This window comes from Lingula anatina, chromosome 2 (assembly GCF_051362555.1).
Source record: "Lingula anatina isolate TDL-2025a chromosome 2, LinAna3.0, whole genome shotgun sequence".
In the NCBI taxonomy this organism is placed as follows: Eukaryota; Metazoa; Brachiopoda; class Lingulata; order Lingulida; family Lingulidae; genus Lingula; species Lingula anatina.
Genome location: NC_141768.1, coordinates 30,265,798 through 30,293,767, shown reverse-complemented (window position 1 = coordinate 30,293,767; position 27,970 = coordinate 30,265,798). Strand labels below are relative to the sequence as shown.

The 27,970-nt window shown below is 34.3% G+C and overlaps 1 protein-coding gene and 1 long non-coding RNA gene across 5 annotated transcripts; one reads left to right on the top strand and one right to left on the bottom strand.

The window, feature by feature from the left end:
• The first annotated feature begins 15,151 nt into the window (after window positions 1-15,151).
• On the top strand, window positions 15,152-17,157 carry LOC147763554 (uncharacterized). Of its 2 annotated transcripts, XR_015333025.1 has the most exons (3): window positions 15,152-16,119; window positions 16,293-16,716; window positions 17,048-17,157. It is a non-coding gene; the product is annotated as an uncharacterized LOC147763554 (long non-coding RNA). The 2 variants fall into 2 exon arrangements; XR_015333024.1 differs by having other exon boundaries at window positions 16,293-17,157.
• A 534-nt stretch (window positions 17,158-17,691) lies between these two features.
• LOC106158229 (uncharacterized) lies at window positions 17,692-27,204 on the bottom strand. Of its 3 annotated transcripts, XM_087005578.1 has the most exons (3): window positions 25,817-26,885; window positions 18,881-21,956; window positions 17,692-18,545 (listed from the first exon to the last, which is right to left on the bottom strand). In XM_087005578.1, the coding sequence occupies exon 1, from the start codon at window positions 26,581-26,583 to the stop codon at window positions 25,969-25,971; it is 615 nt and encodes a 204-aa protein (XP_086861704.1). In that variant the 5' UTR covers window positions 26,584-26,885; the 3' UTR covers window positions 17,692-18,545; window positions 18,881-21,956; window positions 25,817-25,968. The 3 variants fall into 3 exon arrangements, 2 of the variants coding, with proteins under 2 accessions (XP_086861704.1, XP_086861703.1); XR_015333023.1 differs by lacking the exon at window positions 25,817-26,885 and adding an exon at window positions 26,954-27,204 and having other exon boundaries at window positions 17,692-21,956; XM_087005577.1 differs by having other exon boundaries at window positions 17,692-21,956.
• Between the last annotated feature and the right edge of the window lie 766 nt (window positions 27,205-27,970).

The window sequence follows — 27,970 nt, the reverse complement described above, 5'->3', positions numbered from 1 at the left end:
TATTCATATATGTCAGATAGCAAACTAGTTCCCTTGGACTTTTTGAAAAAATCCAAGATGGCTGTCATATGCCATCGAAACAGCCATAGGAATACTAGTGCACAACTAATACCAGCTAGACAGATACGTTGTCCACTATCAAATTAAGTCTGCTTCTCAGATTTTTGTTACCCACATAATATGTTTGTGGTGAGTAACTACAAAGTGTTCTTGGGCATTTCGGGAAATCCAAGATGGCTGCTATGTGCCACTGGAATTCTAGTATACGGGGGATTCAACTAATGGCAACTGTAAAGATTAATTTTCCACTATCAAATTAAGTTTGTTTCTGGGTGTTTTCCACATCCTTTCCACCCACACAATATGTATGTGGTGAGTAACTAACATGTATTCCTGGGCATTTGGGATAGGAATGACATTGACATTTGTCATAGGAATACTTCTAGTGTTACAAAGGGTTGGAACTAATGCCAGCTAATTCACTATCAAATTCAGTTTATTTATTTTTTTAGTGTTTTACAGATAATTATTACATTGTGATATATATCTAGCAGGTAATAAATGTGCATATTTGATCATTTTGAGAAAATCCAAGATGGACGTCATTGGCCATAGGAACATAGGAACACTGGAATTACAACTCCACATCCATGGCTTTTCATCTACTACCAGGGTGAAATTGTGTTTGCTTATCATGTTTTGCCCATCTTTATTAGTCTTATGATATATATCTGGTGGGTAAATAGTGTACATCCTTGGATATTCTGAGAAAATCCAAGATAGCTACAATTTGACATAGGAATACAAATGGGTGGGTTTCAAATGCTGCTAGAGAGGCATATGGTTTATTATACAATTACATTACCATGGGTTTGTTTTAAAAATAATTTATGTTTTTCATTCCATTTATTATTACTCCTATGATGTTTACCTGGTCTGTAGCATGTGTGTATCTTTGGGTATTCTGGAAAAAATTCAAGATGTCTGCCTTTTGTCATTAGAATATTCGAACACATAATCAAATAATGCCAGAGATACAATGAGTACAATTTAAATGCAGTTAACTTAAGATAATTTTTAAATGTTTTTCATATCCTATTTATCCTTATGAAAGACTCCGTGTGTGTAGAAAGTGTATGTATCCTTGAGTATTATTCGGAGAAAACCCAAGATAGCTGCCAGTTGTTATAGGAATATATCATTCAAATGCAAATAGGTGTCAATTAATGGAACAGTTCAGGCATTGATTCCAACATGAAATAAAGGCGTTTGATGTTCAAACATGTTGACATCCTTATTAACCTTACTCTATATAAATCTGGTGTGTAGCAAGTGTGCATCTTGCGCATTTGAGAAAAAAACAAAAGATTGCTGCAATTCACAATAGGAATAGTACAGTCAACTACTGCCAGAGAGACATTGGGTTCAATGTAAAATTAATTTTGTTTCTTGGTATTTCCCACATTCTTTTTGGACTTTGAGATATCTATCTGGTGGGTAACATGTGTATACCCTTAAGTATTTTGACAAAATATCATGATTACCCTCATTTGCCTTAGAAGTGCCTATAAAATCTAATGCACCAGTTTTCCTATGGGGAAAAGGCCATCTTGGATTTCCCCAAAATGATAAAATATGGACATTAATTACCTAACAGATATGTATCATGGGAAAATAATACTGAAAAAACAGAATAACAATTGAATTCAGCTTCATTTTATATGTAAGCCTATCTGCCACAGGTATTAACTGAACCCCACCTTCTATGGCTAATGGCAGCCATTTTGTTTTGTTTTCTTTTCAAAAAGGATACACATAACATTCTCATCATATATATATTACGTGAATTAAAAAGATGTGGAAAATACTCAAAAACAAACCTAATTTATCAATTAATATTATATCTCCATGGCAGAAGAAGCCCTATGTTTTTACTAGTATTCCTTTGATATGGCGGCCATCTTGGATTTTCCTCGAAATGCCTGAGAATAAAGGTTAATTACTCACCACAAATATATTATTTGTGTAATAAGAAACAATTAGATAGTGGGCAATGCATCTTCCTAGTTGGCATTAGTTAGTTGAAAACCTGTGTACAAGATCTAGTATTCCTATGCCATATGGCGGCCATCTTGGATTTTTTCAAAAAGTCCAAGGACACTACTTTGTTACCTGACACATATGCATAATATGGGTAATAAGGATGTGGAAAACATTGAGAAAATACTTAATTTGATAAAAATCAACATAGGTATGTATATATTTCTACAGAATTTCACAAATTGGCGGCCATTTTGGATTTTAGGCCAAATGGTAAATTTTTTCCGTGGGCTACGGCTCTAATTTGATTTAGTATGTCAAAAGGTACCCACATGCAAAATTTGGTGCTTTTATCCGCCATGTCACGATTTGGCCATTTTTTTGCCCTAAGCAACCGGACTATAATAAACACTCACCACATTGTTCAAATTTGATACTTGCTTGGATTTCATGCTGTCTTAGGATACCAAAGCCATACAAATAAGTTCACACAATTCCTCTCTATATATGCCATTCAGTTAGATATAAAAGTGTAATTTTTATTTTAATATATAAACTTTGTTATTAAATATGAGTGAGTATATTTGTTTTTCTATTCACGTTTGCTGTGATTTTTTTATGATGAAGAGTTAGTAAATGTTATTTTCATGGTAAGCCACAAATAATAACACAAATTAATTAACACAAATAAGTTGGCCCAATATTTCAAAAATGACATTCAATTTAATATGAACATGTTATTTTTTAATAAAACTTATAATTGTGATTAATTAATGGGTGTTGGTATAAAAGTGAAAATATTTTTCCAGTACATCTTTGTTGTTACCATAAAGAGTGAGTATTTTTTTTTCATGTCAGTATGAAATGCACATTGTACTGGTACAAATGAACATGTACCTACAGGTTGGCTAGCATAAGCAGTAAAAAAATGAAAATAAAGGATTTTGTAAATAAATAAATAAAAATATAATAATAATAATAATAATAATAATAATAATAATAATAATAATAATAAATTTGGTCACTGATTACTCAGTCACATTTTCAATAATTTCAGGTATTTTTTGTTTCATATCATATCTACTTATTTACACTCACTGAAAACTAAAAAAAATATTCTTTCCTTCTGGATTTTTTCACCAACAGTTGTCATATGAGATGTAAATTCTTTACAAGTGCCTGTGTTCTTGTTTTATTTCACTGCAGCTGAGACTTACAAAACCTTGACAAAGATTCATATGTAGTGTGTGTGCATAAAATGTGTGGGTGACACAGTAAACATTCATGAAATATGAATCTGTTGCTGGGTACATCCAAAATTATTTCATTTTAGGTGTATTCAATCATTTTGAACCTTGAAATGTGCTTGAATTTAGTTTTAAACCTGGATGCATGAAGGTAGTTATTCACAGGAAGGGGAGATATTCCTTTTTGGACATTATTTAATTTCTATTTTTTTTAATGTTTCATCACCAGTGTGTATAAAATTTAATTTAAATGATATATTACTTCCTCTTTTCTTTGTTATAGAAACTTATGAGTGACTTTACATTGCCCTCATTTGCATTAAAAGAGTCATTGAAAAGCAACTGAATTAGTCTCAAAATTCTTATTAAATCCTTGAATTTGTTATTAGTGTTCATGTATGAACCTTGACATTGCATACTTTAATCATAGAAAGTTACACAAACATCCATGATAACTCACAAAAAATTGAAATAAAAGGTGAAAGGCAATGATTATCCCTAAAACTGACTTAAGAAAAAAAGAAAAGAAAATCTGTTTTGTGACTAAAAAGTACAAGCCACGGTTAAAATATATTTCATTGCGAATTATAAGATGTTTCTATTTGTTTACTCAAATTAAACAAACCAGTTTCCTGAAAATAGAAGGAAATTCACTGTACAGTGCATGCAATTTTTGTTTCAGCCATAACAATTGTGATAAGAAATACAAAATACTTCTTTATCCAAAACAAAACCCAAAATAATTCCTTATGAGCAATATATGATGGAAAGAGACATAATCTTGTTTGTGGGTGAATGTATGTGTGAGTGCATCATAAAGGAGAAAATACAGAAAAAAAATGATATGCATTTAAACTTTCAGTTATTATTACTGTTATTATTTATGATGAAATAAATAATCATTTTATATTAATTATTATTGTAACAAGACTAAACATTTGTATTCTATGAGGAACTTAAATAATGAAATATACTTATTTCTTTGGCAAGAAGTTTTTTTTCTTTTTAAATTAAAATTATGGTATATACTGGTTTTATTTTCCTTTATCTTAACACTGCAGCAAGTAGATGGGACTATGCAGGGATTATATTTTGCAGTATGAATCAATTTCAAAATGAAACAGTAGCAAGAAAACAGCTATAATTGTTATGATCAAAGTGCAACCTAAGCAAGTGTCAGTTTACTCTAAATTAGAACTTACTCTGTAACTTTGTAATAAGTACAATGTTATATGGGCATTTTTACAATCCTGGGCACTTTTCAGATTTTCCCACATATTGTTAATTAACAAATTACATACATACGATCAAAGAATTCTTTTATCACTATGTTAGAGAATGGTGTAAGTGAAGATAAACACTGAAAATAGAAACCAAATATCACCACCGAGTCCAAAGATATGCTAAAGCAAAGCCCGAAAAATGACCAAAATTTTTTCCCCGTTTTAGTCATATGAAATAAAAAGCAATCTGAAATAAATTAAAACAGTGTTTGACATTGTATTTTTTGGATTATAAAACACTCAGTAGTATGGTGGAAGCAAAAAAGTTTAAATATTAACAGGAGAGAGGTGTATCCTAGTAAAAAAAGCCTTTTAATGGCATGCTGGTATTTCCGTTAAACGAAATGTCCATTCCGAAACAAAAATAAATGACTTTCAGAAAATATATCATAAAACATACAGTATAATTTACCATCCTAATCATTATTTGGATGTATTGGTATTGTTTGTATCAAATAATGAAATCTGCGCGATGATTCTGGAGCTTGACATGGAGTGCAAAATAACCCTACCGTGTTTTTCCGTTAAATTTGTCCATTCCGAAACATTGGGTTTCTCTTACATAAAAAGAACATGTTGACACCTAGCCAGTAACAATATATATTTCTCTAAAGCCCAGGACATGTGATATATATATTTATATAAGAAAACCCCAGTGCACAGAAACCCATTTAACTGTGGTCTTTTTTGAGATGCTTGTTAAAAATTGTCCATTCCGAAACAAAGTACCTTTACATTGCCAATGTTATAAATAGAGACAATTCTGTCTTTAATGCTGTATGTTTCACTTTACATGAGCAAATTACTGTTAGAGCATCATGCATATGACATGAAAATAATAGAAAAACATTTCTTCAATGGCATCTTTTTAAATTTCTATATATATCCTCAACAAAAAAATTCATTTTTGCGAGTCAGGATCTTTTCTTTGGATCTACTAGAACTTCCATTGCATATTTTCCCAAAGTTCATGTATTTCAAAGTTAAATTAACAATTAATTGAAGAGATTATATCAGTATAAATAGAAATATAGGCAATTTGGATGCTTTGTATCGGAAAGGACATTTTTTAACACATTGTCTAAAACACTTGTTTACTCTTTGGTCTGCTCATCTATTTATTATTCATGAGGAAGAGGATGATGGGAAGCACATCAAATTTATGTAGAATATAATTTTGAATAATATAGCTTACCTTACTTTAAATACTGCTTACTTATGATGTACAAAAAAGTATTCGAAAATAGTTATGAGGCTACACGTGTTAAAGTTGCAAGAGTCAGTTCACTGGCACGGTTTACAGAGGCGCTTGCAGGCAGACACAGGGTTATAATTAACTTCCTGTGATTATCTATAATATATACATACATCATGATATATATATATATATATATATATATATATATATATATATATATATATATATATATATATATACCATTTAAGCAATTTCGTTAATGTTAAATTAATGTCCATTCCGAAACACAGGACATGCCTTAAAGGACATATTTAAAAATGTAATTACTAAATTTAAACCTGACCTTGTCAAATAATATTTTATACAGCTATGAGCTGTAACAAAAGGAAGTAGAATAGGGTATAATGGAGTGTAGAAGACTATATTTTATATCATGATCAAATACTAAGGGAGTAACATTTCAAAAAAGAATCAAAAACTATCCAAAATGACCAATTAATGTAATAAAAACAATTCAGTTTTAATCTAGTTTACTCATATTTTGTCTAATGATTGCTTCACCTTGCTGTACCTTGTAAACCAACATACTATGAGATCTTAAGGCAATTTCATAAATGTTAAACAAATGTCCATTCCGAAACAAGGACATGTCTAAAAGGACATATTTTTAAACATGTCTTTACTGTTGGTAAATCTGACATTGTCAAATAATATTTTATACAGCTATGCACTGTAACAAAAGAAACTGGAATAAGGTATAATGGCGTAAAATATACCTGGAATATATCTCAGAATCAATATTTAATAAAATAAAATTCCAGTAATGAATTACTAGTACAAAATAGACAAAACAAGCACAAAATGTAATAAAAAGACTTCAATTTTAGTTCAGCTCCCACCTATTTTGCCCAGTTATTCACAGACTTCACCTAAAACTTATAAAAACTCAAATACTACAATATATTAAAACAATATCATAAATGTTAAAAAAAAGTCCTTTCCGAAACAGGGATGTTTCGGAAAGGACATTTATTTTAACATGACACTGCAATTAGCACACATGTCCGTGCAAAATAATATTTTACACAATCATGAAGCATAACATAAAGAACTAATGCAAGGTAAAATGAAGTACAGAAGTCCTCAGAATATCTCAGAATCAAAAACTTCATGGAGTCACATTTAATACTGAAACAGGAAAATTACATAATGTCATTGATTCGTCAAATTTTGGATATTTTCATCCATTTTTTTTGCAAATACATAAAAGAGCAATACTCCCTGAGTAAAACTAAGTGGTTTTTTGGAGATCAATACCTTAAATTACCATAAAAGTCACACACTTCAAGGTTTAGCTTATCAAAATTAAAAAATGATTTTCAAAATTTAAATGATCATATCTTTATACATACACAAGGTTTTATCTCGGGATTGTCATTTCTTATACCCTTCAGGTCTATTCTTTCAAGAAAAGTACACATTTCAACACAAAAATGACTTCTATTTTTGACCCTTGGTGGGGAAAAAAAGGAGCCCAGGATTGTAAAAATGCCCATATAAGGAATGCCATAAGTGGAATACTATCAAAAATGCCAATATTTACAATCTTTTACTAACTCACACATTACTAGTAAGTCTTTTTTGGTATTTAAAACAGTTTAAGTCATCTGTTTTTTCCATCAGTGAGGATTACCTCATTATTTGAACTGGATATCCTTTATTTAAATGGATAAACCGAGCCTTTTAAATTAGTTAAAATACTGTTTAAATATCTAAAATCATTCAAAAGTAGATGATAAAACATTATAATCATCACTGAATGCTCCCAATTTATTATTATTTAAAAAAACCTACAAAATAAAGTTAATGAAACTTATGCATATTTTTAAATGCAGTCATCAGCTGATCGAGGTCACCACTTCACCGAAAGGGGGTCAACATTTGCAACATTTTTTCTATATGTTTCAAATCATTTGGCAGGCTTTTTGATACATGTTGTACAGCATATCATTTTAAAGCATTTGAAACGGACTTTTTAGTGATATAGAAGACATATATTTTCTCTGCCACATGTATGGAATAGAGGCATAAGAAACCAAGTCAAAGAATCGACAATAAAAATGGCGATTTTCAGATACACCTCCACGACAAATTACCACAGGATATTTGTAAACAATATAATTACAGCAAACATTATACATCAGCTGAAAGCCAATTTTCTTCCGAACAAAACCACATCTATTAAACTTGGTGTTTTGGTATAATTTTGATTCATTCACTGACTAAATATGTATCTTCATCCTAAAAAAGTCGGAAGATTCAAAATCTGAAATTCAGCCGCGGCTCAATTTATTAATTTTGAGTAACAACTTAAGTGCTTTATATCGCCAAAATGCTTATTAACTTGGCTTTCTCACAACACTTATAGTTATTTCACGTGCTTTAAAAAATGTTAGTTTTCGTTTTAATTTAAAAATTCAGACACCCTACCAAACTGCCATGTTGCCATTGCGCGATCGACAGAAACGTATTGTTCTCATCTAAATCGTTAACTTTAGGCAACTAACCTGAAATGTCCGAAAGGCGAACCTTTCTCGCTGATAATAATACATCCAAAGTTAAATAATTTTACTTGCTGTCAAAAATATCCGACAATAAACACGAGCATAAAATTCCCACAGACAACACTTTCTCCCCGACTTTTCACCAAGTGCGCATGCGTACAAATTTTCGTAGCGACTTACAACAGGTCGGAGGCAGTTGTAAATTTACGTGCATATTTACAAGAGTTTGTAACTTACAAACCTTTGAGAATACCAACTTACGTGAACGATCGGACTTACGTGAAAAGTTACAAGAATTTGTAAGTTACAACCTTTCGAGAATACGGCCCCAGTTCTGTAAGTTTCAAGCCAAAGGGTAAAACAGCTTTTCATTTATTCTGTTATCGGTGTCGCAAAAATGCTGAAAAAAAGTGAAAAAATAGCGTAAATTCACTAAAAATGACCCAATCATGCTGATTTTCAAACTTGACCTGCGTATTATGAATATTCATCAGTTCTGTAAGTTTCAAGCCAAAAGGTGAAATGGTTTTCCATTTATTTCCATTTTTGACACTTTATTACACAATACACGATAACAAGTTTACCATCATTTTTACGTAATCAACTAACAATGTTGTAAAGATGCAGGAAATGTCAAACAAACACTTTTACGTATCTTATTAATTAAATAATGAGACTGTTAACATGCCTAAGAATTGAATCTGAGGAAATGTGAAAAAACAGCATAACTTATAAAATAATGGTCCGATTATGCTAATTTTCGAACTTGACCTGCGTTTTAGTAAGATTGATTACTCCTGTGAGTTTCATGACAACAGGCCTATCAGTTTTCCTTGAAATGTGTTAACAGTGTTGCATATATGCTGAAAAGTGAAAAAACAGCATAAATTCTACAATAATGGCCCGATCATGCTGCTTTTCGAACTCGACCTGCGTTTTATGAATATTCATCAGCTCTGTAAATATAAAGCCAAAAAGTAAAACTGTCTTCCACTTATGGTATTAACGCTGAAAGTGCACGGCGACATGATCGGCGATGGCGACGGCGACGACAGACGCAGGTGATGGCAATATGTACAGACACATCTGTGTCTGTACATAAAAAAAAACTGTTTTACTGGAAGAAAGAATTACCAAACAGGCTGCATTGCCTACTGAAGCTGTATTTTAGGGTCTATTCCCACAACTTTAGATCGATCTTTCACCGCGGGGAATCTCACCAGACTACCGTCAGATAACCCCCCTTAAGTGTCCGTCCCCGCCCACTAGAAGCCGTAAGGGGCAATTAATTTTTGTGTCCGCCCGGCTGACAGCTATTCAGTGCAAACCCCCAGGGAGTTAGGTCGATCCAAAGTAGGTCGATCTAATATATGGAAATGGGGTGTTAGTCCCATGTTTCTTTCCTGTAAGTTTGAAAACAGTTAGTGACATGGTTTTTCTTAAATGGTCATCTTGGGAGCAGTGCCCAAAATAGGGGTTTCTTCAAATTTTGATGCAACATTACATAATGTTTAACAGCATAATAACCATCAATTTTAAATAATAAAATATTAGTAACATGGACATTCATAAAACATGACCAGCAAAAGTCTTCAGGCCAATGGTACTTCAAAGTCACACCTTGAAAATATTATGCCAAAATGTAAACAAGACAACACTGTTGTGACATGGTTTTATTCCCATTTTTAACACTTTTTAAACATAAAACATAATAAACAGTTTATTGCAATTTTTATATGATCAACTAAGAAAATTGATGAGATGGCAAAATTATCAAAAAAAAACACAGTGTTAAATGTCCAATTTCCTCCATTCTGAGATTCTAAACATAGTGGATGATTGAATCTGACAAACTGCAATGATATGAGTTTATTTCCATTTTTGACACTTTATTACACAATATTTGATAACAAGTTTACCATCATTTTTACATAATCAACTAACAATGTTGAAAAGATGCAGGAAATGTCAAACAAACACTTTTAAGTATCTTATTACTTAAATAATAAGGCTATTAACATGCCTAAGAATTAAATCTGAGGAAATCTGAGGAAATGTGAAAAAACAGCTTCTAAAATAATGCCCCGATTATGCTGATTTTCGAACTCAACCTGCGTTTTAGTAAGACTGACCATTCCTGTGAGTTTAATGACAATTGGGCTTTCTGTTTTTCTTATAATGTGTTTACAGTGTTGCATATATGCTGAAAAATGAAAAAACAGCATAACTACTAAAATAGTGGCCCGATCATGCCGATTTTCGAACTTGACCTGCGTTTTAGTAAGATTGATTAATCCTGTGAGTTTCATGACAACAGGCCTATCGGTTTTCCTTAAAATGTGTTAACAAGGTTGCATATATGCTGAAAAATGAAAAAACAGCATAACTTCTACAATAATGGCCCGATCATGCTGATTTTCGAACTTGACCTGCGTTTTATGAATATTTATCAGCTCTGTAAATATAAAGCCAAAAAGTAAAACTGTCTTCCACTTATCGTGTTAACGATGAAAGTGCACGGCGACGGCGACATCGACGGCGACAGGGACGGCGACGACAGACGCAGGTGATGGCAATATGTACAGACACATATGTGTCTGTACATAAAAATGACCCAATCACGCTGATTTTCAAACTTGACCTGCATATTATGAATATTCATCAGTTCTGTAAGTTTCAAGCCAAAAGGTAAAATGGTTTTCCACTTATCGTGTTATCGGTGCTGCATATATGCTGAAAAAAGTGAAAAAACAGCATAAATTCCCTATAAGTGACCCAATCATGCTGATTTTCGAACTTGACCTGCGTATTATGAATTTTCATCAGTTCTGTAAGTTTCAAGCCAAAGGGTAAAACAGCTTTTCCTTTATTGTGTTATCGGTGTTGCAGAAATGCTGAAAAAAGTGAAAAAACAGCATAAATTCCCTATAAGTGACCCGATCATGCTGATTTTCGAACTTGACCTGTGTATTATGAATATTCATCAGTTCTGTAAGTTTCAAGCCAAAAGAAAAAACAGTTTTCCACTTATCGTGTTATCGGTAAAAGTGCACGGCGACGACAGACGCAGATGACGGCTATATGTACAGACACATCTGTGTCTGTACATAAAAACCCTGGACTAACTTTGAATGCAGGAATGGGGTCGTTGACCATTGGTAAGTATGGGAAATTGCCGTTTATGCCAGGAAAATTCAATTTTTGGCCAAAACGAAGAGTTATTATGACTTTAAATTGGACTTATATGCAAGATTAAATATTCAGGAGTTCACAAGTATGAAGAAATGACTTTTTATCTGAAAATAAATCCACTGCATTTTCCAGGCTCATTTGACGGAATATTTTGGTAAAAAATACATTACATGTATGACTACACATATTAATATTAAACTTACAAAGTTTACCAAGAGGTATTAATGGAAAAAAATGGTTTTGATGAACAACCAGAAAGATTTCAGAAGTATGCCCATGGAGCATTTGTAACAAGCGGGTTATGCAACTAACCTCTGATTATGACAATCACAGTGAATCAGACTTTTCCGATTTGGGTTCAGAGCATAACGTTTCAGATGCTGACAGTGAAGAATCTACTTGAATAAATTCACTTTGAGACTAAGAGTCCCTGTTTCAATATCGTTCTTGCCTGCAATTGGTTTAATCAGGTAATTTTCAAAAAAAAATCAGGATTGGCTACTTTTGGTCAGGGCTGGATACTTTTCAAGTTGCCAGCCCTGCTGTCCGGCTTCAAATTTATACGAATTTCATACCCTGCAACTTGATGTCATTTTTTGTGCTTAATTTTTGGCTGAGATGTGGCAATTGTAGCAACGTACCCTAAATATCTGTCTTCTCCATCTTCTACTGACCTCTATGATCATTTGTCATCTGAATTACATAATAATGTACAGAATACCCTGTGGGAGCAGACGGCTAGCTCGCATGGCGGTTATTTAGGAAATTATTAGACTTGGCCTCGTTTTCAAAGAGGGGAGGGGGGCGCAGCTCCAAGAAAAAGTAGCCCAGAGACCGATAAGATGTAGAATACGTGTTTATACAATGGCCTTTCGAGTTTTATACTAATAAACTTAACGAGACGATAAAGTATATAATTATGTGACATTTTATACACCAAAGGAATATCCGTGCATCGATTTCAATGAATGTTCTCTTATAGTTACTGGCGAGTAGCAAAATTGGTACTAGAAGTTGTGAAAGGTACAACATTGTAAACTAACCATAGGCATGTTTTAAAATATAATATGAATCTTAAATTTGGCTTTAAACATGTTTACTTTTTCCTGCGGGGTGTGGGGGTGTGTGCAAATGTATTGTATCAATTTTGAGAAAAAAAAAAAAACATTAACCCAAAATAAGTTTTATTGCGCCATTGGTTTGGCATTTTGGGTGGAATAGTGTCATAAAAATGGCAATTTATAAACACAGATGAATAATATGTGTGTTTGCATGTCTTGTCAGTAAGTGATAGGCAAATAATCATTTAAGGGACTGTTGGTATTGACCATTATGGAATTGTTTTTGCCAGCAAAACTTTGGTTTTTAGTCTGGTTAGGGTGAACCAATCTTAATGCTCTTGAGGATATGGCAGCTAGCATCTGTGTTTTGTTATCATACCTTTATTTTCCATTTGTGTATTGCAAATGTAAACTTTGAAGGTGCTGAAGGTCCAGAGGACCTGCACTTCATGTACCAGAAATAAATCTACAGGTCCTTATTCTGTGGAGGTCCTTCAGTCGCTTCTTACATATGATTAATTTCTCTCTCTCTTTCTCTTTCTCTCCTTTAGTCGATGTTTATATATGATTCATCTCTCTCTCACTCTCTCTCTCTCTCTCTCACACACACACACACACACACACATACGCACACACACACACACACCTGCAAATACATCACTTTTAAGTTAATTTGTGCCGGCCTTTAAAAGGAAATTACAGTTGTTTCACAAAAATAAAGAACATATAGTAAACACTCAATCTTTTTGATGGGCAAAAATTATCAAACATTCAGATACATCATTTCATAAGTACAATACTTATTCTTTATAGCATTTGTGGTGCTTTTACTGCATAGAATATAACTATATAGTAGCATGTTTATAATTTTGTTTGTACTTTTTCTGCATAGAATATAACTATATAGAAGTATGTTTATAATTTTGTTTGTACCATCCCATAGGAATGATCTGATTTTTAGAAATTATGACTTGGAAAATACTGAATACAATATTTGTAAAAATCACAACTTTTTCATATGGAAAAGATCAAGTAAATGTAATTACTATATAATGGGAAGATGAAGATCATCTGTAAAACTCATCTTTTAAAATTTATAATTATTGTACATTAAATGAAACAGAACCTTCAATGATTAGGGCATGATAGTGGGTACACCACAATTTGTGGTGCCCTGACTTGCATGTGTTTTCTAACATTTTCAGGCCTTGATTCAAATTGGGTTTTTAATTGAATGATGGGTGTGCAACTTTGCCCAAAATTCAATTCCAGATAAACTTTGTTTATCAATACTGTCATGAATTAAGTATAAATAGTGCAGTTTAAGGTAAATGGTGCTGTTTAAGTTTACCTATTACAAATATTGCAATCTATTATTATTAATTTCAGTGTGTATGCGTGTGAGCGTGCAATAAATGTAGTAAGAAATTTTTTTAGAGATATTCTATTGAAAACTCTATTAATTTCTTCTAGGCTTGAATAGAATGTATAGGACCAGGATTAATCCTTTTGCCATGCCTTCACCTGCAATTATCATAACAAAAGCACCCATCATTGCCAAATGCTGTGTGGCAATGACCACTATCACAACCTCTGCAATACTTCTAAGAGATGAAAAAATATGTTCTTGAGCTGTGCTCTTGCTAATATTAATATTTATTAGTTATCAGTATATAGAAATGCAGTTTGTGTAATCATTTTAGGCTTTAACCACATGAAGTTAGTTAAAGTGTAAGAGGTATATGCAACTTAACAAGGTATTGTTTTATTTTTAATGTGCAAGTTTTTATATATATATATGTTGTTTACAGGCAAAATCTACTTATAAAAATTAAAACAAGTTTATTCAAATGCAAATAGGATTGTCAGGGTGCAAGTCACATCTTGGTCCTTGTAGCTGTTGACTCTCAGGGTGCAAGTCCTGGTCCTTATAGCTGTTGATTTTCAGGGTGCAAGTCTTGGTCCTTGTAGCTGTTGATTTTCAGGGTGAAAGTTTTGGTCCTTGTAATACATGTATATCTCGCCTCTCACATGCTTCCCCATGCTCTGGTCGAATGGAGCCCAGATTAAATTATGATTTTATACACATATTAAATATGCACATGCATGCACACATACTAACATATGCACACGTACATACGAACAGTGTTGCTCAAGCAAGCTGGTCTTATACCTGTGCCAAAAAGTAAAACTGTAGAGAATTTAAATGATCTTCGTCCTGTTGCTTTGACTCCGGTGCCTATGAAGATATCCGAAAAACTTGTTTTGTCTTTTATTAAAACTTTAGTGCCAAATAGCTTCGATCCACTCCAATTTGCCTACCGCAGTAACAGAAGTGTAGACGATGCTCTTTCTATGTGTTTACACAAAGTTATAGAACATCTCGATTGTAAAAATGCCTATGTTAGAATCTTATTTGTTGACTATAGCTCAGCATTTAATACTATTGTACCAAGCAAATTGTATTTTAAACTTTTGGATGATCTTAATTTTCCACCAGCACCCTGCGATTGGATTTTAGATTTTCTTTTAAACAGAAAACAGTCAGTAAAAGCAAGGAGTTATAACTCCTTGGCTTGATACACCATAATGATGAGATGTCATACAGGCAGTCGGTTACAAGTTTAGTAAATTGGTGCACAGACAATGACTTGATATTAAATGTGAGCAAAACAAAAGAAATGATCATAGACTTCAGAAGAAATCAGATAAGTAAAAATCCCTTGGAAGTTAACGGTAAAGCGGTCGAACAGGTTTCTAATTATAAATTACTAGGGGTTCAGCTGAATAATAGGTTAACCTGGGGCGATAACATCACGAAGCTATTGAAAAAGGCACGTCAACGAATGTATTTCTTAAGGAAATTGAAAGCTTTTACCAGAAATGTGTTTATTTTAACGAACTTTTACAGGTGTGTTTTAGAGAGTATTTTAACTAAACTTATTCAGTAACTGTTTGGTATGGACGTGCAACTGTGGAGGAGAGGAACAAGTTGGAAAAGATCGTCGAAACTGCAGGGGTTGTAATTGGAACAGATCTAACTCCTGTCCATACTATATATCTAGACAGGACTAAAAAGAAAACATTATCAATAATGACAGACAGTTCCCATCCAGCCCATACCCTTTTTAAATTTTTACCTAGCAATTCGAGACTCTTAGCTTTTAAGGGTAGTAAGCGATTTTTAAATAGCTTTTATCCTTCGGCAGTAACTATTTTTAACTCTAACATGTAATTTTAATTTTCATTCTTTATATTTCAATGGCGCTACTACAGGGCAAAAGATTCCCGATTTTATACATTTGTATTTTATTGGCTTAATAAATTATTATTATTATTATTATTATACTACTAAATCTGGTCTTCATGAAAATAATTAATTTTTTTAATGAATAGACTTTGAATGAGTTTTCAATTCTGTATTTTTGCCCAAATCCTATTTGTACACAGATAGTTCTTATTCCATATTTTTGTCTTCAGGCGACATCAAAGACAGAAAGAGTGTGTCAGATGCTGAGAGCATTAAAGAAAGAGGTAAGATGGTATGCATCAATTTAACAGACACTTTAAAAATTTACCCACACAATAAGTGGACTCTCTTGCACAATCACTAAGTTAATTCACTGTTATCTGTTTTTATTGCATGTATATCTTTGAATATGTGATATCCTTATTGTGGACAAGTATGGTTTCTTTTTTTTCTTCAGTTGATGTTAAAAACATGACGGCTGCAACAGCAGACATGAAGGAGAGATGTTAAGGCAGCAGGGGCAATAGAATAGGGATCTATTTATTACACTGATGGAATGTGACTATGAATGTACACACACACACACACACACACACACACACACGTGCATACACATTCCTTATGTTTTGCCAACACAGTTTGTGCTTTTTGTAAGTTTAAAATGATACTTGGCAAATTTGTTAACTCTAAACTATGGTCAATATTTTGATGCAGTTTCATACTTGAAATAAGATGCACTGACTGCTTATTGAAGGTTATTTATTATTGCATATTAGTAAGTAATACTGTGTCATATATTTCAGCTCCCAAGGACTGCTTCCAATCAAGGTAGAGGAAGTATTTTCAGATCTTGCTTTAGATGCAGGATAAGCACATAAATGGTTATAATTATTATCATTCATTATTAAATCTAATCATATCAGACATTTAGAAATGAAAAAAAAATTACAGTATTTATAAAAGAACAGATTCATTTTACAGTCACAAGAAAGTTCTTTTCTTGTTTCCTTGCTTTAATGACATCATAACAAAGTTAACTTAAAGAGTTTTAGAGGAAAACTTAGTCAAACAGCTGGTAAAACTGTACATGAAAGCAGTAATTATATGATAGCAGCCAGGAGCTAGTGGTTGTAGAGTTACTGTCAACATCTTTTTACAGCTAACACACTTTAACTGAATTTTATTTTAATATTTTCATCTTTCATTTTTCAGGGTGGTCAGTGCACATCTATTATTAGCTCTGTGGCAGACAGTTTGAACACTTCAGAATATCATTTTCTTAAAATACCTTTATTTTACTGGTACAATATAATATTGATTATGTTATTAAATGGGTTTTGTCTTTTTTTCTTTTCTAAATAAAAGAGAAAAATTTGCTGAAAGGTGATTTTAATATTTATAAGTAGCCAGCAATGTTGAAGGGTGGGATGCTGAAGGGGGGTTGTTGTTATCTGAAAAAGTAAATTTTCTTTATTCCTTCAGTTGATCCAACTTGGGATACGTCACAGTAATGGTACCATGATAAGTTTTAGACCCTTTCCAGCAAAAAGGGCAATTTTTTCAAATCCACATCCTCAAATATGGGCCTAAACAAATAATTTGGCCTCTACACCATAAATGGATTTTGATTATAGTTAAAAAAACGTTGACTTTCATCCAAACTTTTTTTCATTTATAACTATATCCATATGTGACTTTTAAATAATGTTTTTATTTTTATGAACTGTCCCTTAAAGTAGAAATTTTCCTTCATTTGGGTTTTAATTTAAAACCTCTACATCACTCAACTAAAAAAGAAATGACCACTTTATGTCATTCTCTGCTTTTACTGAAACAAAAACAAACCCAACACTTGGTTACTGTCATGGCAGGAAGTTTTATTACAAAAAGTGTGCTAGATGTTAACTGCGCTGAATACGGAGCCCTGACAGAAATGTCTGTACATTATTATTATGTACTCCTTTAATGCACTCATGAAACATGCACATACAAATACTAGCTAATACATACCTTAACTTGTAAAGATAATGCTGCAGTAAATTAGGGACCACAGTTGTAGATGTTCAAGTTTAAACACACTGGACAATTTGGAGAAGAATAAATACATGCCACGCCCATACAATGTAAATTGGCTGGTACAAGTGTAATTGTTCAAAAATGTAACTAAATCAATGCCATGCTTGCTTTATACATAAAAGAGAATAACTTTATGAAAGAAGATTCAAAGAGAAATATTCAGAAAAACGGATTGACTAATAAATGCACATATCAATTCCATTCTCAACTGTAATCATTTTGAACACAAATCTGTCACTCAAAAAGCAACACCTCACACTAACTGTTCGTAACAGGTAAACAATTCAGAGAAAACCATCAGATTATAAAAAATGTGTGAAAAAAAACTAAGTACACCCAGGAGTCCCTCCTTCCACAAGGCAGAGATTTAAGATTGTACAACTTTTAACACAGCCCAATACACAAGTTGTGCAACAGTTAAGGAAAGAGAAATTATTTCCAAAGTCTGATGATAAACACTGAAATTTTAAAAAAATTTCACTGGAATTGGGGCAGTTTTGTTTCATATGAAATTTACTAACAGCAGAGTAATAGACTGTAGAGACAGGCATACCTGGAAGAAAAGATGTCCCACACAAGCCCATCATTATATACCTTACTAGTCATATCATTTATTGTGTTGCAAGGAACCAGTCTGAAAAAGAAATGATAATACCAGTATAATCAATGAAAATTTATTTTTAGATAATCTGACAGCTGGAGGTGTTTGGTATGGGACTGTCCTAGAAGACTGGGAAACCCATCGTGGTTTCAACCTTACAATACACAATAATTTGGGTGTCCCTTCTCTGAGGGCAGCGATGCTCCTGCCCACAGCTTTCACCATAGAGTGAAAAATTGTAAAGCCACAAATAGTATACTCTTTTTTTTTAAATATCAAAATGAGAAAATGATGATCTAAGATGAAAATAATTTGCTTTTAAATTGAAAAAGAAAATGAAAGTTCCACATGTTTAGGTATTTTTATACCTTTATCAATTCCTCACAGGGTACAGCTCTCCAGCCAGATATTCTCCTGCCCAAGAACTCCACCTCTGAGTGGAACTTAAGTTAAAGACATGGAAACATGGTAGATTTTATTCCATCCTAAAAGATAGATGGGTAATCAAGGGTTTCTTAACATTCCATATTTTATTTTGAACAGCCAAGGCTACAATAAGAGTAATTCTCAAAGAAAACCTATTAAAAGCTACCCTAGTGGGCAGGGGAACTTCCCTCGGGGGATGGAACCCCAAGAGAGGTGTGAACCTGTCAAGATTCACTAGTATGGGTGTCCCATCTCTCAGTGCAGAGTATCTTTGTATCTTACTTTTTATTTTGAACAGCCAAGGCCACTGTTAGAGTAATCTTGACAAATAACTTTTTAAAGGCTAAAGTGGTGGACAGAGGAACTGCCCTCAGGCGGAAGGGACACCCAGCATGGTGTCAATTTGCCAAGATACACCAATATGGGTGGGTCAACTTTTTAAAAGATATTCACATGCTTTTGTTCAATCTACATCACCCTAACATGCATGTACCAGGTATGATATTAATGCATGCAAGTGTTCAATTCCTAACCAATCTGCACTAAGATTGTAATAAGACTGTCAGAGTAATACAGAAATAGGAAATTCGACAACAGCTTTTATCTCTTAAAGCCCTCAAATGATAAAATTGATAATTAAAAGTTAACAAACAGGTTTGACTACAAGATAAAAGGTCAGAAAGGGCTGAAGAATAAAGTGACTGGAAGGGGTCAGGAACATCATGTAACTTACTCTTTGACATGAAGACTTCATGAGCTGTTTCTCTATTTCAGAAAAACCAGGCAAAGTTATATAACTTATAATCTATAGGTTTCACAGCACATTGCAAGAGGCTGAAAAGTTTCCACCAATGAGAGGTTAACAAGCAGTAAAAATAAATGAAAAATAAATAAATAAATGAGAAAAAACTGGGAAGGCACATCAAAGATCATGCAGCCAGACATGATAGTACTGGAACTGCTGAGAAACACCAAAGAAAAAAGATTTTGTGAAAAAACTTCCTAGTGCAACATGTATAAAGAAAAATAAGTGACAAAAATCACATTAAAAAATACTTGTCATTTATAAGACATTAAATCCAAACATGAAGAATCAAGTGTAAAAAAAATTTAATTAATTAAAATGCACTTTTGAACACCACAACCTAATTAATGGTGATGCTTGCTATATAGAGCTATAAGCCTTATAAATGAAATGGGCAAAGTAAATAGAATTTGAGTATCTTAAATAGAGAAGTATAATTTTTAAAGAGGCAAAATAGGTAGACAAGTTTTAAAATTCCTGATACTCACATTTAAATTTAATGAGCAATTTCCGTTAATTGTTATGTAAATTCAATAAAAATGCATGTTTGAGAGGATCCCCTCTCAAAAACAAGCTGAACATGGAACATGTAGATATAAACAAAGGTCACCAACATCTCATACAACTCTGTTAACCTCTTAGATGGGACCTTTAACCTAAAAGACATATTTTGGACCATACAAAAAACCTAATACAGTAAAACTGTATATTCACTGCAAATCTAACCACTCAGAAAGTGTCATCAATGCTATATTGAACTCAATAAATGAGGCTATCCACAATTTCCAGCAATGAAAACATGTTAAAAACATCAAAGAGTGAGTACTAAGATATGCTGCCAGTAACATGGATAGTGAAAAACTAGCAAGTAATTCAGTTTCATGGGCTATAAAAGACACTGAAAATGCTAATGTGTGAAAGATAAAATATTCAAACAAAAATAAAACAGAACAATTACCGTAAATGTAAACCAATCAGGCCGCTTTTTGAAAGCAACCTGCCTCTTTACCAAACAAATCCACTCAGTAAACTTAATATAAAACAAAAATAAGGTTTGGCAGTTACAGGGTAAACATCACCATAAGTAGTTCCAAAAAACAGGAATAATAAATGTAAATAGATTGTGCCAATTTTCAAAAGTAACCTGCTTCTTTGCCAAACAAAGCCAATTAGTAAACTTAAAGTAAAACAAATAATACGGAAAAAGCTAATGTCCCTACATAGGGAGGTAAGAAAATTTGATTCATGAAACTCATATTGTTATTTGACTGTCTTGAAAATTGCTGCATCCATCATTTTGTTTGTCTGTTACATGTGAAGTTCAGTAGTCCTGTGTCTCCTAGTACAGTGTAGTAGTCTTGAGTCGTTGTGTTCCATTGTGGCAGTATAGTCCTGTGTATCCTAGTACGGTGTAGAAGTCTGGGGTCATTGTGTTCCATTGTGGCAGCATAGTCCTGTGCCTGCTAGTACAGTGTAGTAGTCTTGAGTCATTGTGTTCCATTGTGGTAGTATAGTCCTGTGCCTGCTAGTTCAGTGTAGTAGTCTGGAGTCATTGTGTTCCATTGTGGTAGTATAGTCCTGTGCCTGCTAGGACAGTGTAGTAGCCTGGAGTCACTGTGTTCCATTGTGGCAGTATAGACCTGTGCCTGCTAGGACAGTGTAGTAGCCTGGAGTCATTGTGTTCCATTGTGGCAGTATAGTCCTGTGCCTGCTAGGACAGTGTAGTTGTCTGGAGTCATTGTGTTCCATTGTGGTAGTATAGTCCTGTGCCTGCTAGGACAGTGTAGTAGTCCAGAGTCATTGTGTTCCATTGTGGTAGGATAGTCCTGTGCTTCCTAGTACAGTGTAGTAGTCCAGAGTCATTGTGTTCCATTGTGGTAGTATAGTCCTGTGCCTGCTAGGACAGTGTAGTAGTCCAGAATCATTGTGTTCCATTGTGGTAGGATAGTCCTGTGCTTCCTAGTACAGTGTAGTAGTCCAGAGTCATTGTGTTCCATTGTGGTAGTATAGTCCTATGCTTCCTAGTACAGTGTAGTAGTCTGGAGTCATTGTGTACCATTGTGGCAGTATAGTCCTGTGCCTGCTAGTACAGTGTAGTAGTCTGGAGTCATTGTGTACCATTGTGGCAGTATAGTCCTGTGCCTGCTAGTACAGTGTAGTAGTCTGGAGTCATTGTGTACCATTGTGGCAGATGATGATGGACAGATGATGGACTGGAAAAGACAAAAAAGTGTACTCTAGAGGGTAATATAGATGTGGGTGAACACATAGAAAGAATTAAACCATGGCAAACTGATAAAGCCAACGAATATAATAGAAACATTAACTTAGCTTGCATTATTGATGTACAAAATGTTATTGAGAGATTGGATCTTGGCAGTGTGGAGAAAAAGGAAATTGATTCAATTTTTGATAAGACTGCTGAAATATTGTCGAGTTCAGCTAAGAAAATATTTGGATCTTATAGATATAACAACAATAAAACTAAATTTCCCCCAAAAAAAGAATAAAGAGTGGTTTGGCAATGAGTGCTGTATCGCACGTAAGGAGTACTGTAAATGTTATTGTAAATATAAGAAATATGGATCCACTTTATTTAAACAAGGGGTTCTTGATGCCCAGAAACATTATAAAACTGTAATGAATAAATCTTTTACTAACTATAGATACCAATTACACAATAAAATTAAGAATATGAGAAGTAAAAAATCCAAAAGAATATTGGAAAATGTTTAACGTAAAAGAAAAAAGTCCTGTAGTGATGGTGCAGTAGATCTAGGAGTAGATAATTTTTACCTCCGCCAAGGACGTTATGTTTTCACCCCTGTTTGTTTGTCTGTCTGTCCAGGCCCGTAGCCAGGGGGGTTCGGGGGGTTCAAAAGAACCGTCCCTTTTGCTGGGAAACTCTGGGTAAGATTTGATCTAGGTACATGAAGTTTTTATGGGAAAAGGTCCACTTTTTCAGAAAAAGAACCCCCCTTTTGAAATTGCTGGCTACGGGCCTGCTGTCTGTCTGTTTGTCATCAACATAGCTCAAAAAATTGTGGATGAATTTTGATGGAATTTTCAGGGTAGGTCAGAAATGGGTTAACTTAGAAGTGATTAGTTTTGGGGGTGATCAGGATCAATAATCAATCAATAATCAAAAAACTAAGTTATGGACCGATTTTGATGAAATTTTCTGGAACTGTCAGAAGTGGGCCAAGGAACAGATGATTAGTTTTTGGTGGTGAGCCGGATCAATAACCAATAATCAAAAATATCAAAAATTTAGGGGTGAAATGGCATTGGATGGAGACTTTGCTGCCTTGGCGGAGGTCTGCGGTCTCTGAGTGCTTTTCTAGTTATGAAGGTTAATGCTAATTATGAAACAGATTTACTTTTTATAGATGCTGACCAGATCTTTGATTATAGTTCAATGAACCTATATCGCTCTATGAAGTTGTAAATACTGTGAAATTACTCAGAAATAATAAGTCACCCAGGCCAGACACTTGCTAAATGAATACATAAAATCATCTATACATATTATGGCACCATTATATTTAATCAGGAGTGGATTCAGGCTGTCTTCTGGGTCTTCCGGAAGACGGTCAGATTTTCAAGTTTTTATTGATAGGTATCTAATTTTTTTTTGTCGGAAGATGGTCAAAAATGGAGGATGGATCAACAAAGTTAATTTGGAAAACTGTCAGAAAACATCTCTGGATCCACCCCTGTTAATGTAGTATTTGATTCTGGAATTGTACCAGATGCATGGCTTAATGGACCCATTAAGCCATTATATAAAAATAAAGGATTAGCTCATGAACCATAAAACTACAGGCCTATTTCCTTGTTAAGTAGTTTAGCCAAGGTGTTCACATCGATTCTGAGCAAAAGGCTAACTACTTACTCAGATAGCACAGATATATTAAAGGAGAATCAAAGCAGATTTATAGCTAATTATTCAAAAGCCGATAATATCTTTACTTTGTACTCTTTGACTGAATTATCATTCTTAAAAAAGAAGAAGTTATATTGTGCTTTTATAGATTTTAAATCCGCCTTCGATAAAATATAGAGAATGGGATTATGGAGAAAATTATTTAGTGACCAAATAAGTGGGAAATGCCTAAAGATTACTATGAATATGTACAATGAATGCAAATCAAAAATTACTTTTGGCAATTTCGTGCTATGTAGCTGTTGTGCTACTGACGGATGTCATTTTAATAAAGTGGATTCAAGGAGATACGAACAAACACGCCTTTTCACTTCAAAACAGCAAACCGGAAGAACAGGGAATGCTGGGATTTATTTCAGCATAATTAATTATGATAATTATGTTATCATATTCCAACACCCCCACTTGATAGCATAATTTCAGAACTTACACAACATCTACATTCTTGCAACAATTACAAATGCACCAAGTCTCTTTGCATTTCTCATTTACATTAAATGTCTCTGTTCAGTATTACAAGAATTTACAATTGTCATGCATTACAGGATCTAATATCCAAATATGAAATCTTTAAATCTTTCCAACTTAAACTTGTTTGCAGGCTTTGTGAATAAATCAGCCATCATATCTGTGGTTGGACAGTATTCCACAGAAACACTACACTTGTTGTATTCTGCACGAACAAAATGGTATTTCACATCAATATGCTTGGATCTTTGATGTTTCACAGGATTCTTAATCAAAGCTATAGCACCTTGGTTATCCTCATAAATTGTTACAGGACTAACTCCACAAAATGTGCTATTTCCAATCCCCTTAATCAACTGACTTAGATACAGACTCTCTTGTACTGCACTGGCTAGAGCCATGTACTCAGCTTCACAAGTTGAGAGTGCTACAGTAGGCTGTTTCCTAGCTTTCCACGAAATAAGTGGTCCATCTTGACTTAATGAAAAACAATACCCTGTATAACTACTTTTGCACTGGGTCTAACACCCGTCACTGCCTCAAAAGGCGTCATTTCAATGTGGTTGTTGTAACATCTATTCCTAATATGTGCAGCAGCCATCACCGCATACACCCACATTACCTTGGGTAATTCTGCCTCAATCAGTAAACACCTGGCCATTTCAAATAAAGTGCGCCACTCTCGTTCTACTGTACCATTTTGATGAGGCAAATATGGTGCTGACATTTCATGCTTTATTCGATTCTCAACTAACACAGCTTGAAAATCTTTTCCAGTAAACTCTGTACCTTCGTCTGATCTCAGATGTTTAATCTTGCCATATGGCGCTATGTCTGCAATAAATTTTCTCAAGGCTTCTGCAGAATCTGATTTTCTTCTAAGAAAATACACTGAAGTACATCCAGAAAAATCATCTACAAATGCAATACAATATCTGTAGCCCTCCTTGCTTACAGGAGTAACAGTACCAGTAAGATCAGTGTGAACTAACTCAAATGTCACTTAGCACGACTATCAGCCACTCTGCTAAAGTGCTGTGTCATCTTACCCATCGTACACACTTCACAATCACTAAACTTCCTATCAGTAATTTTCATGTCCTTAACTACTGATTCAAGCTTCTCAATATCTCTAACATTACAGTGGCCCAAAACCTTATGCCACTCTTCTAAGCTATGCTTGACTTCTGAATTAACATTGATACTATACAAGTAATATAGTCGACCATGTTTCTCAATGTCAAAGATAGTTCCATTTGTCGCGATCATTTCCGCATGATCTGAATTGAAGGTGCTCTGGCATCCTTTCTCAGTAGCTGCTTGCACTGAAAAAATGTTCTGTTTGTAACTTGGGACATATAATGCATTGTCTAAAGTCACGTTTGCTACATTCCCATCAGCAGTGGTCAGTGACACATTAACTTTCCCTCTTCCTTGGGCTATGCCATTGGTCCTAGTTCCATCAGCCAATTCAATAAAGTGTTTGTCTGGGTCAAAGTTTTTGTCAAATTCTATGAATTTTGATTTGTCTGTCACTATGTGTGACGTGGCTCCACAGTCCACAAGAAAACTAACATGCCCTGGTGTTTGACACATGTTTTCTGTCATTTTGAATACAAAGTTACAGTTTTCTTCAGAATTTGATACATTGTTTATTACCTAGGCATGATGTGTTCCACGCACTTGGTTCCTCTGCTTTGACTCGTCTGCCCAGCATTCATACGATTTATGTCCTCTTTTATTGCATGTCCAACAAATCACACCTTTTCTGTCCTTTCGTTTCACATGACGCGACGAACTTGATACTTTCATTACAGTCTCTTTCTCTTTACTGCTTGTATCAGTTTGTGATTTTTCTGTGTCATCGTAGTTTTCAGAGCTACTTTAAATTGGGTAAAGTCTAGTTCTTTCTCTCCCTGTGCTAACACTACAGAAAATGCTTTATATTCAACTGGAAGTCCTTTCAAAATCATTGCAATTAGTAAGGCATCATTTACAGTTTCTCCGGCATTATCCAGTGCAGCCGCAGCGTTTTCAGCACGAATAATGTAGTCGGTTATCGACTCCTCAGTCTCCTTTTGCAACGACGACAACTCGGAATACATCGCTATCACTCTAGGCTTTCCTTTACCTAAGTGATAGTCTCTTAACAACATAAGAGCCTTCCTTCCGTCGTTCTCAGCGTCACGCATGACTAAGCTGAGACTTCTGTCGTCCAGACACTGTATGAGCTCTGCATACGCTGTCTCGTTTTTGGAGTGAAAATCCTCTGGCGTCTCCGCTCCCGGCAGAATCGTCTGCTTTAATCCTTGAAGATGCAGATATCCTAAAAATTTGGTTTCCCATAGTTCGTACTTCTTTTCGTCTCCATTGAATAAAAGGCGTCCTCGGGGCCCATAACCTGTTGCGCTACTGACGGATGTCATTTTAATAAAGTGGATTCAAGGAGATACGAACAAACACGCCTTCTCACTTCAAAACAGCAAACCGGAAGAACAGGGAATGCTGGGATTTATTTCAGCATAATTAATTATGATAATTATGTTATCATATTCCAACAGTAGCTCATTGTTAAATCTTCCTCAGCACATTGCATCTAGCACGAAAATTCATGCGTTAGTACTCCTATTGACGATTCTGATATGTACTGGCTGTACTAACACAGTGTGCTAACACAAGGTCAATAGGAGTGCTAATGCGTTTCGTACTACATTGCATCGTGATGTGAACAGTGCACAACTAACACAGTCGATACCATGTGTGTTCTTCACTTCATATGTCTTATCCTGAACTCACCGATAAAGTTTGCCAACAGAATATATAACAAAACCATCTAAGAAAAGTGCCCTGATGGAAGATGACACTCAGTGTACAGAACGTTTGATGAAAAGTCCGGCTTTTCAGCGTCACCATTTGCACGCGCCATATGTAAACATTGTTGAGTGTAGATGGCGCTGTGCAAGAGGTGACACTTTGGATTTGTAATGGACTGCGACCAAGATACTTGTGCAAGGCGGGAGGGGGGTTTGGCATCGCAACAGATATGACCAAGGTCCAGCCACTGTGATATATAAAAAATTATTGTGATACTCCGGAGAAATTATAAAAAAAGATTATCACATCAGCGCCCTCTATGCTTTATCGCTGTCTCACTAGCACAATATGATGAAATTCATGGGCACCGTCACAATCATGTTGAGACAGACTCTGAGAATAAATACTGTAGCATTAACCCTGTTGTAACTCAACTTCCTCAATATTCTCCCGTACCATTACGTACCCTGTCAACATTGACAATTGTCAGAGAGGAAGATTCCCGTGCAAGACCCATGCCCTCCACCCCGACGCGCGCGCGCACACACACACGCACGCACACACATACACACACACACACACACACACACACACACACACACCTATTTTTATGCTTTGGAAAGTAACGCGTCGGTTAGAATTGTGTTGTTAGCCGTTTACTATTATAAAATACTCTGACTTTACAAAATGATATAGAAAAATCAAATAAGCAATTAAGAAATTTATTAAATTCCATTTAGAGTCATTCAATATTTTAAGAATTTCTACTAACAGCCTATTTTTAATCAATAATTAAAACAAGTCATATTTTGCGCTCCGATATTTCAGTCTCCGTTGTGTGGCTTGTTCAAAAATAGCAAACTTTGACTCCACGTAGATTCTGTCGGCACTTTATGTTCCATTTGTAACGTAGCGTTGATGCTTTGCCAGTTAATTTTCCAGTGCTGCGTTTTTAGTAATGGCGCTCTTTCTAAATAGACGTCATCTTTAAAGTTCATC

Bases quoted from the DNA above. Each gene is read 5' to 3' on its own strand.
- LOC106158229 (XM_087005577.1), bottom strand. From the start codon at position 26,583: ATGACATCCGTCAGTAGCGCAACAGGTTATGGGCCCCGAGGACGCCTT.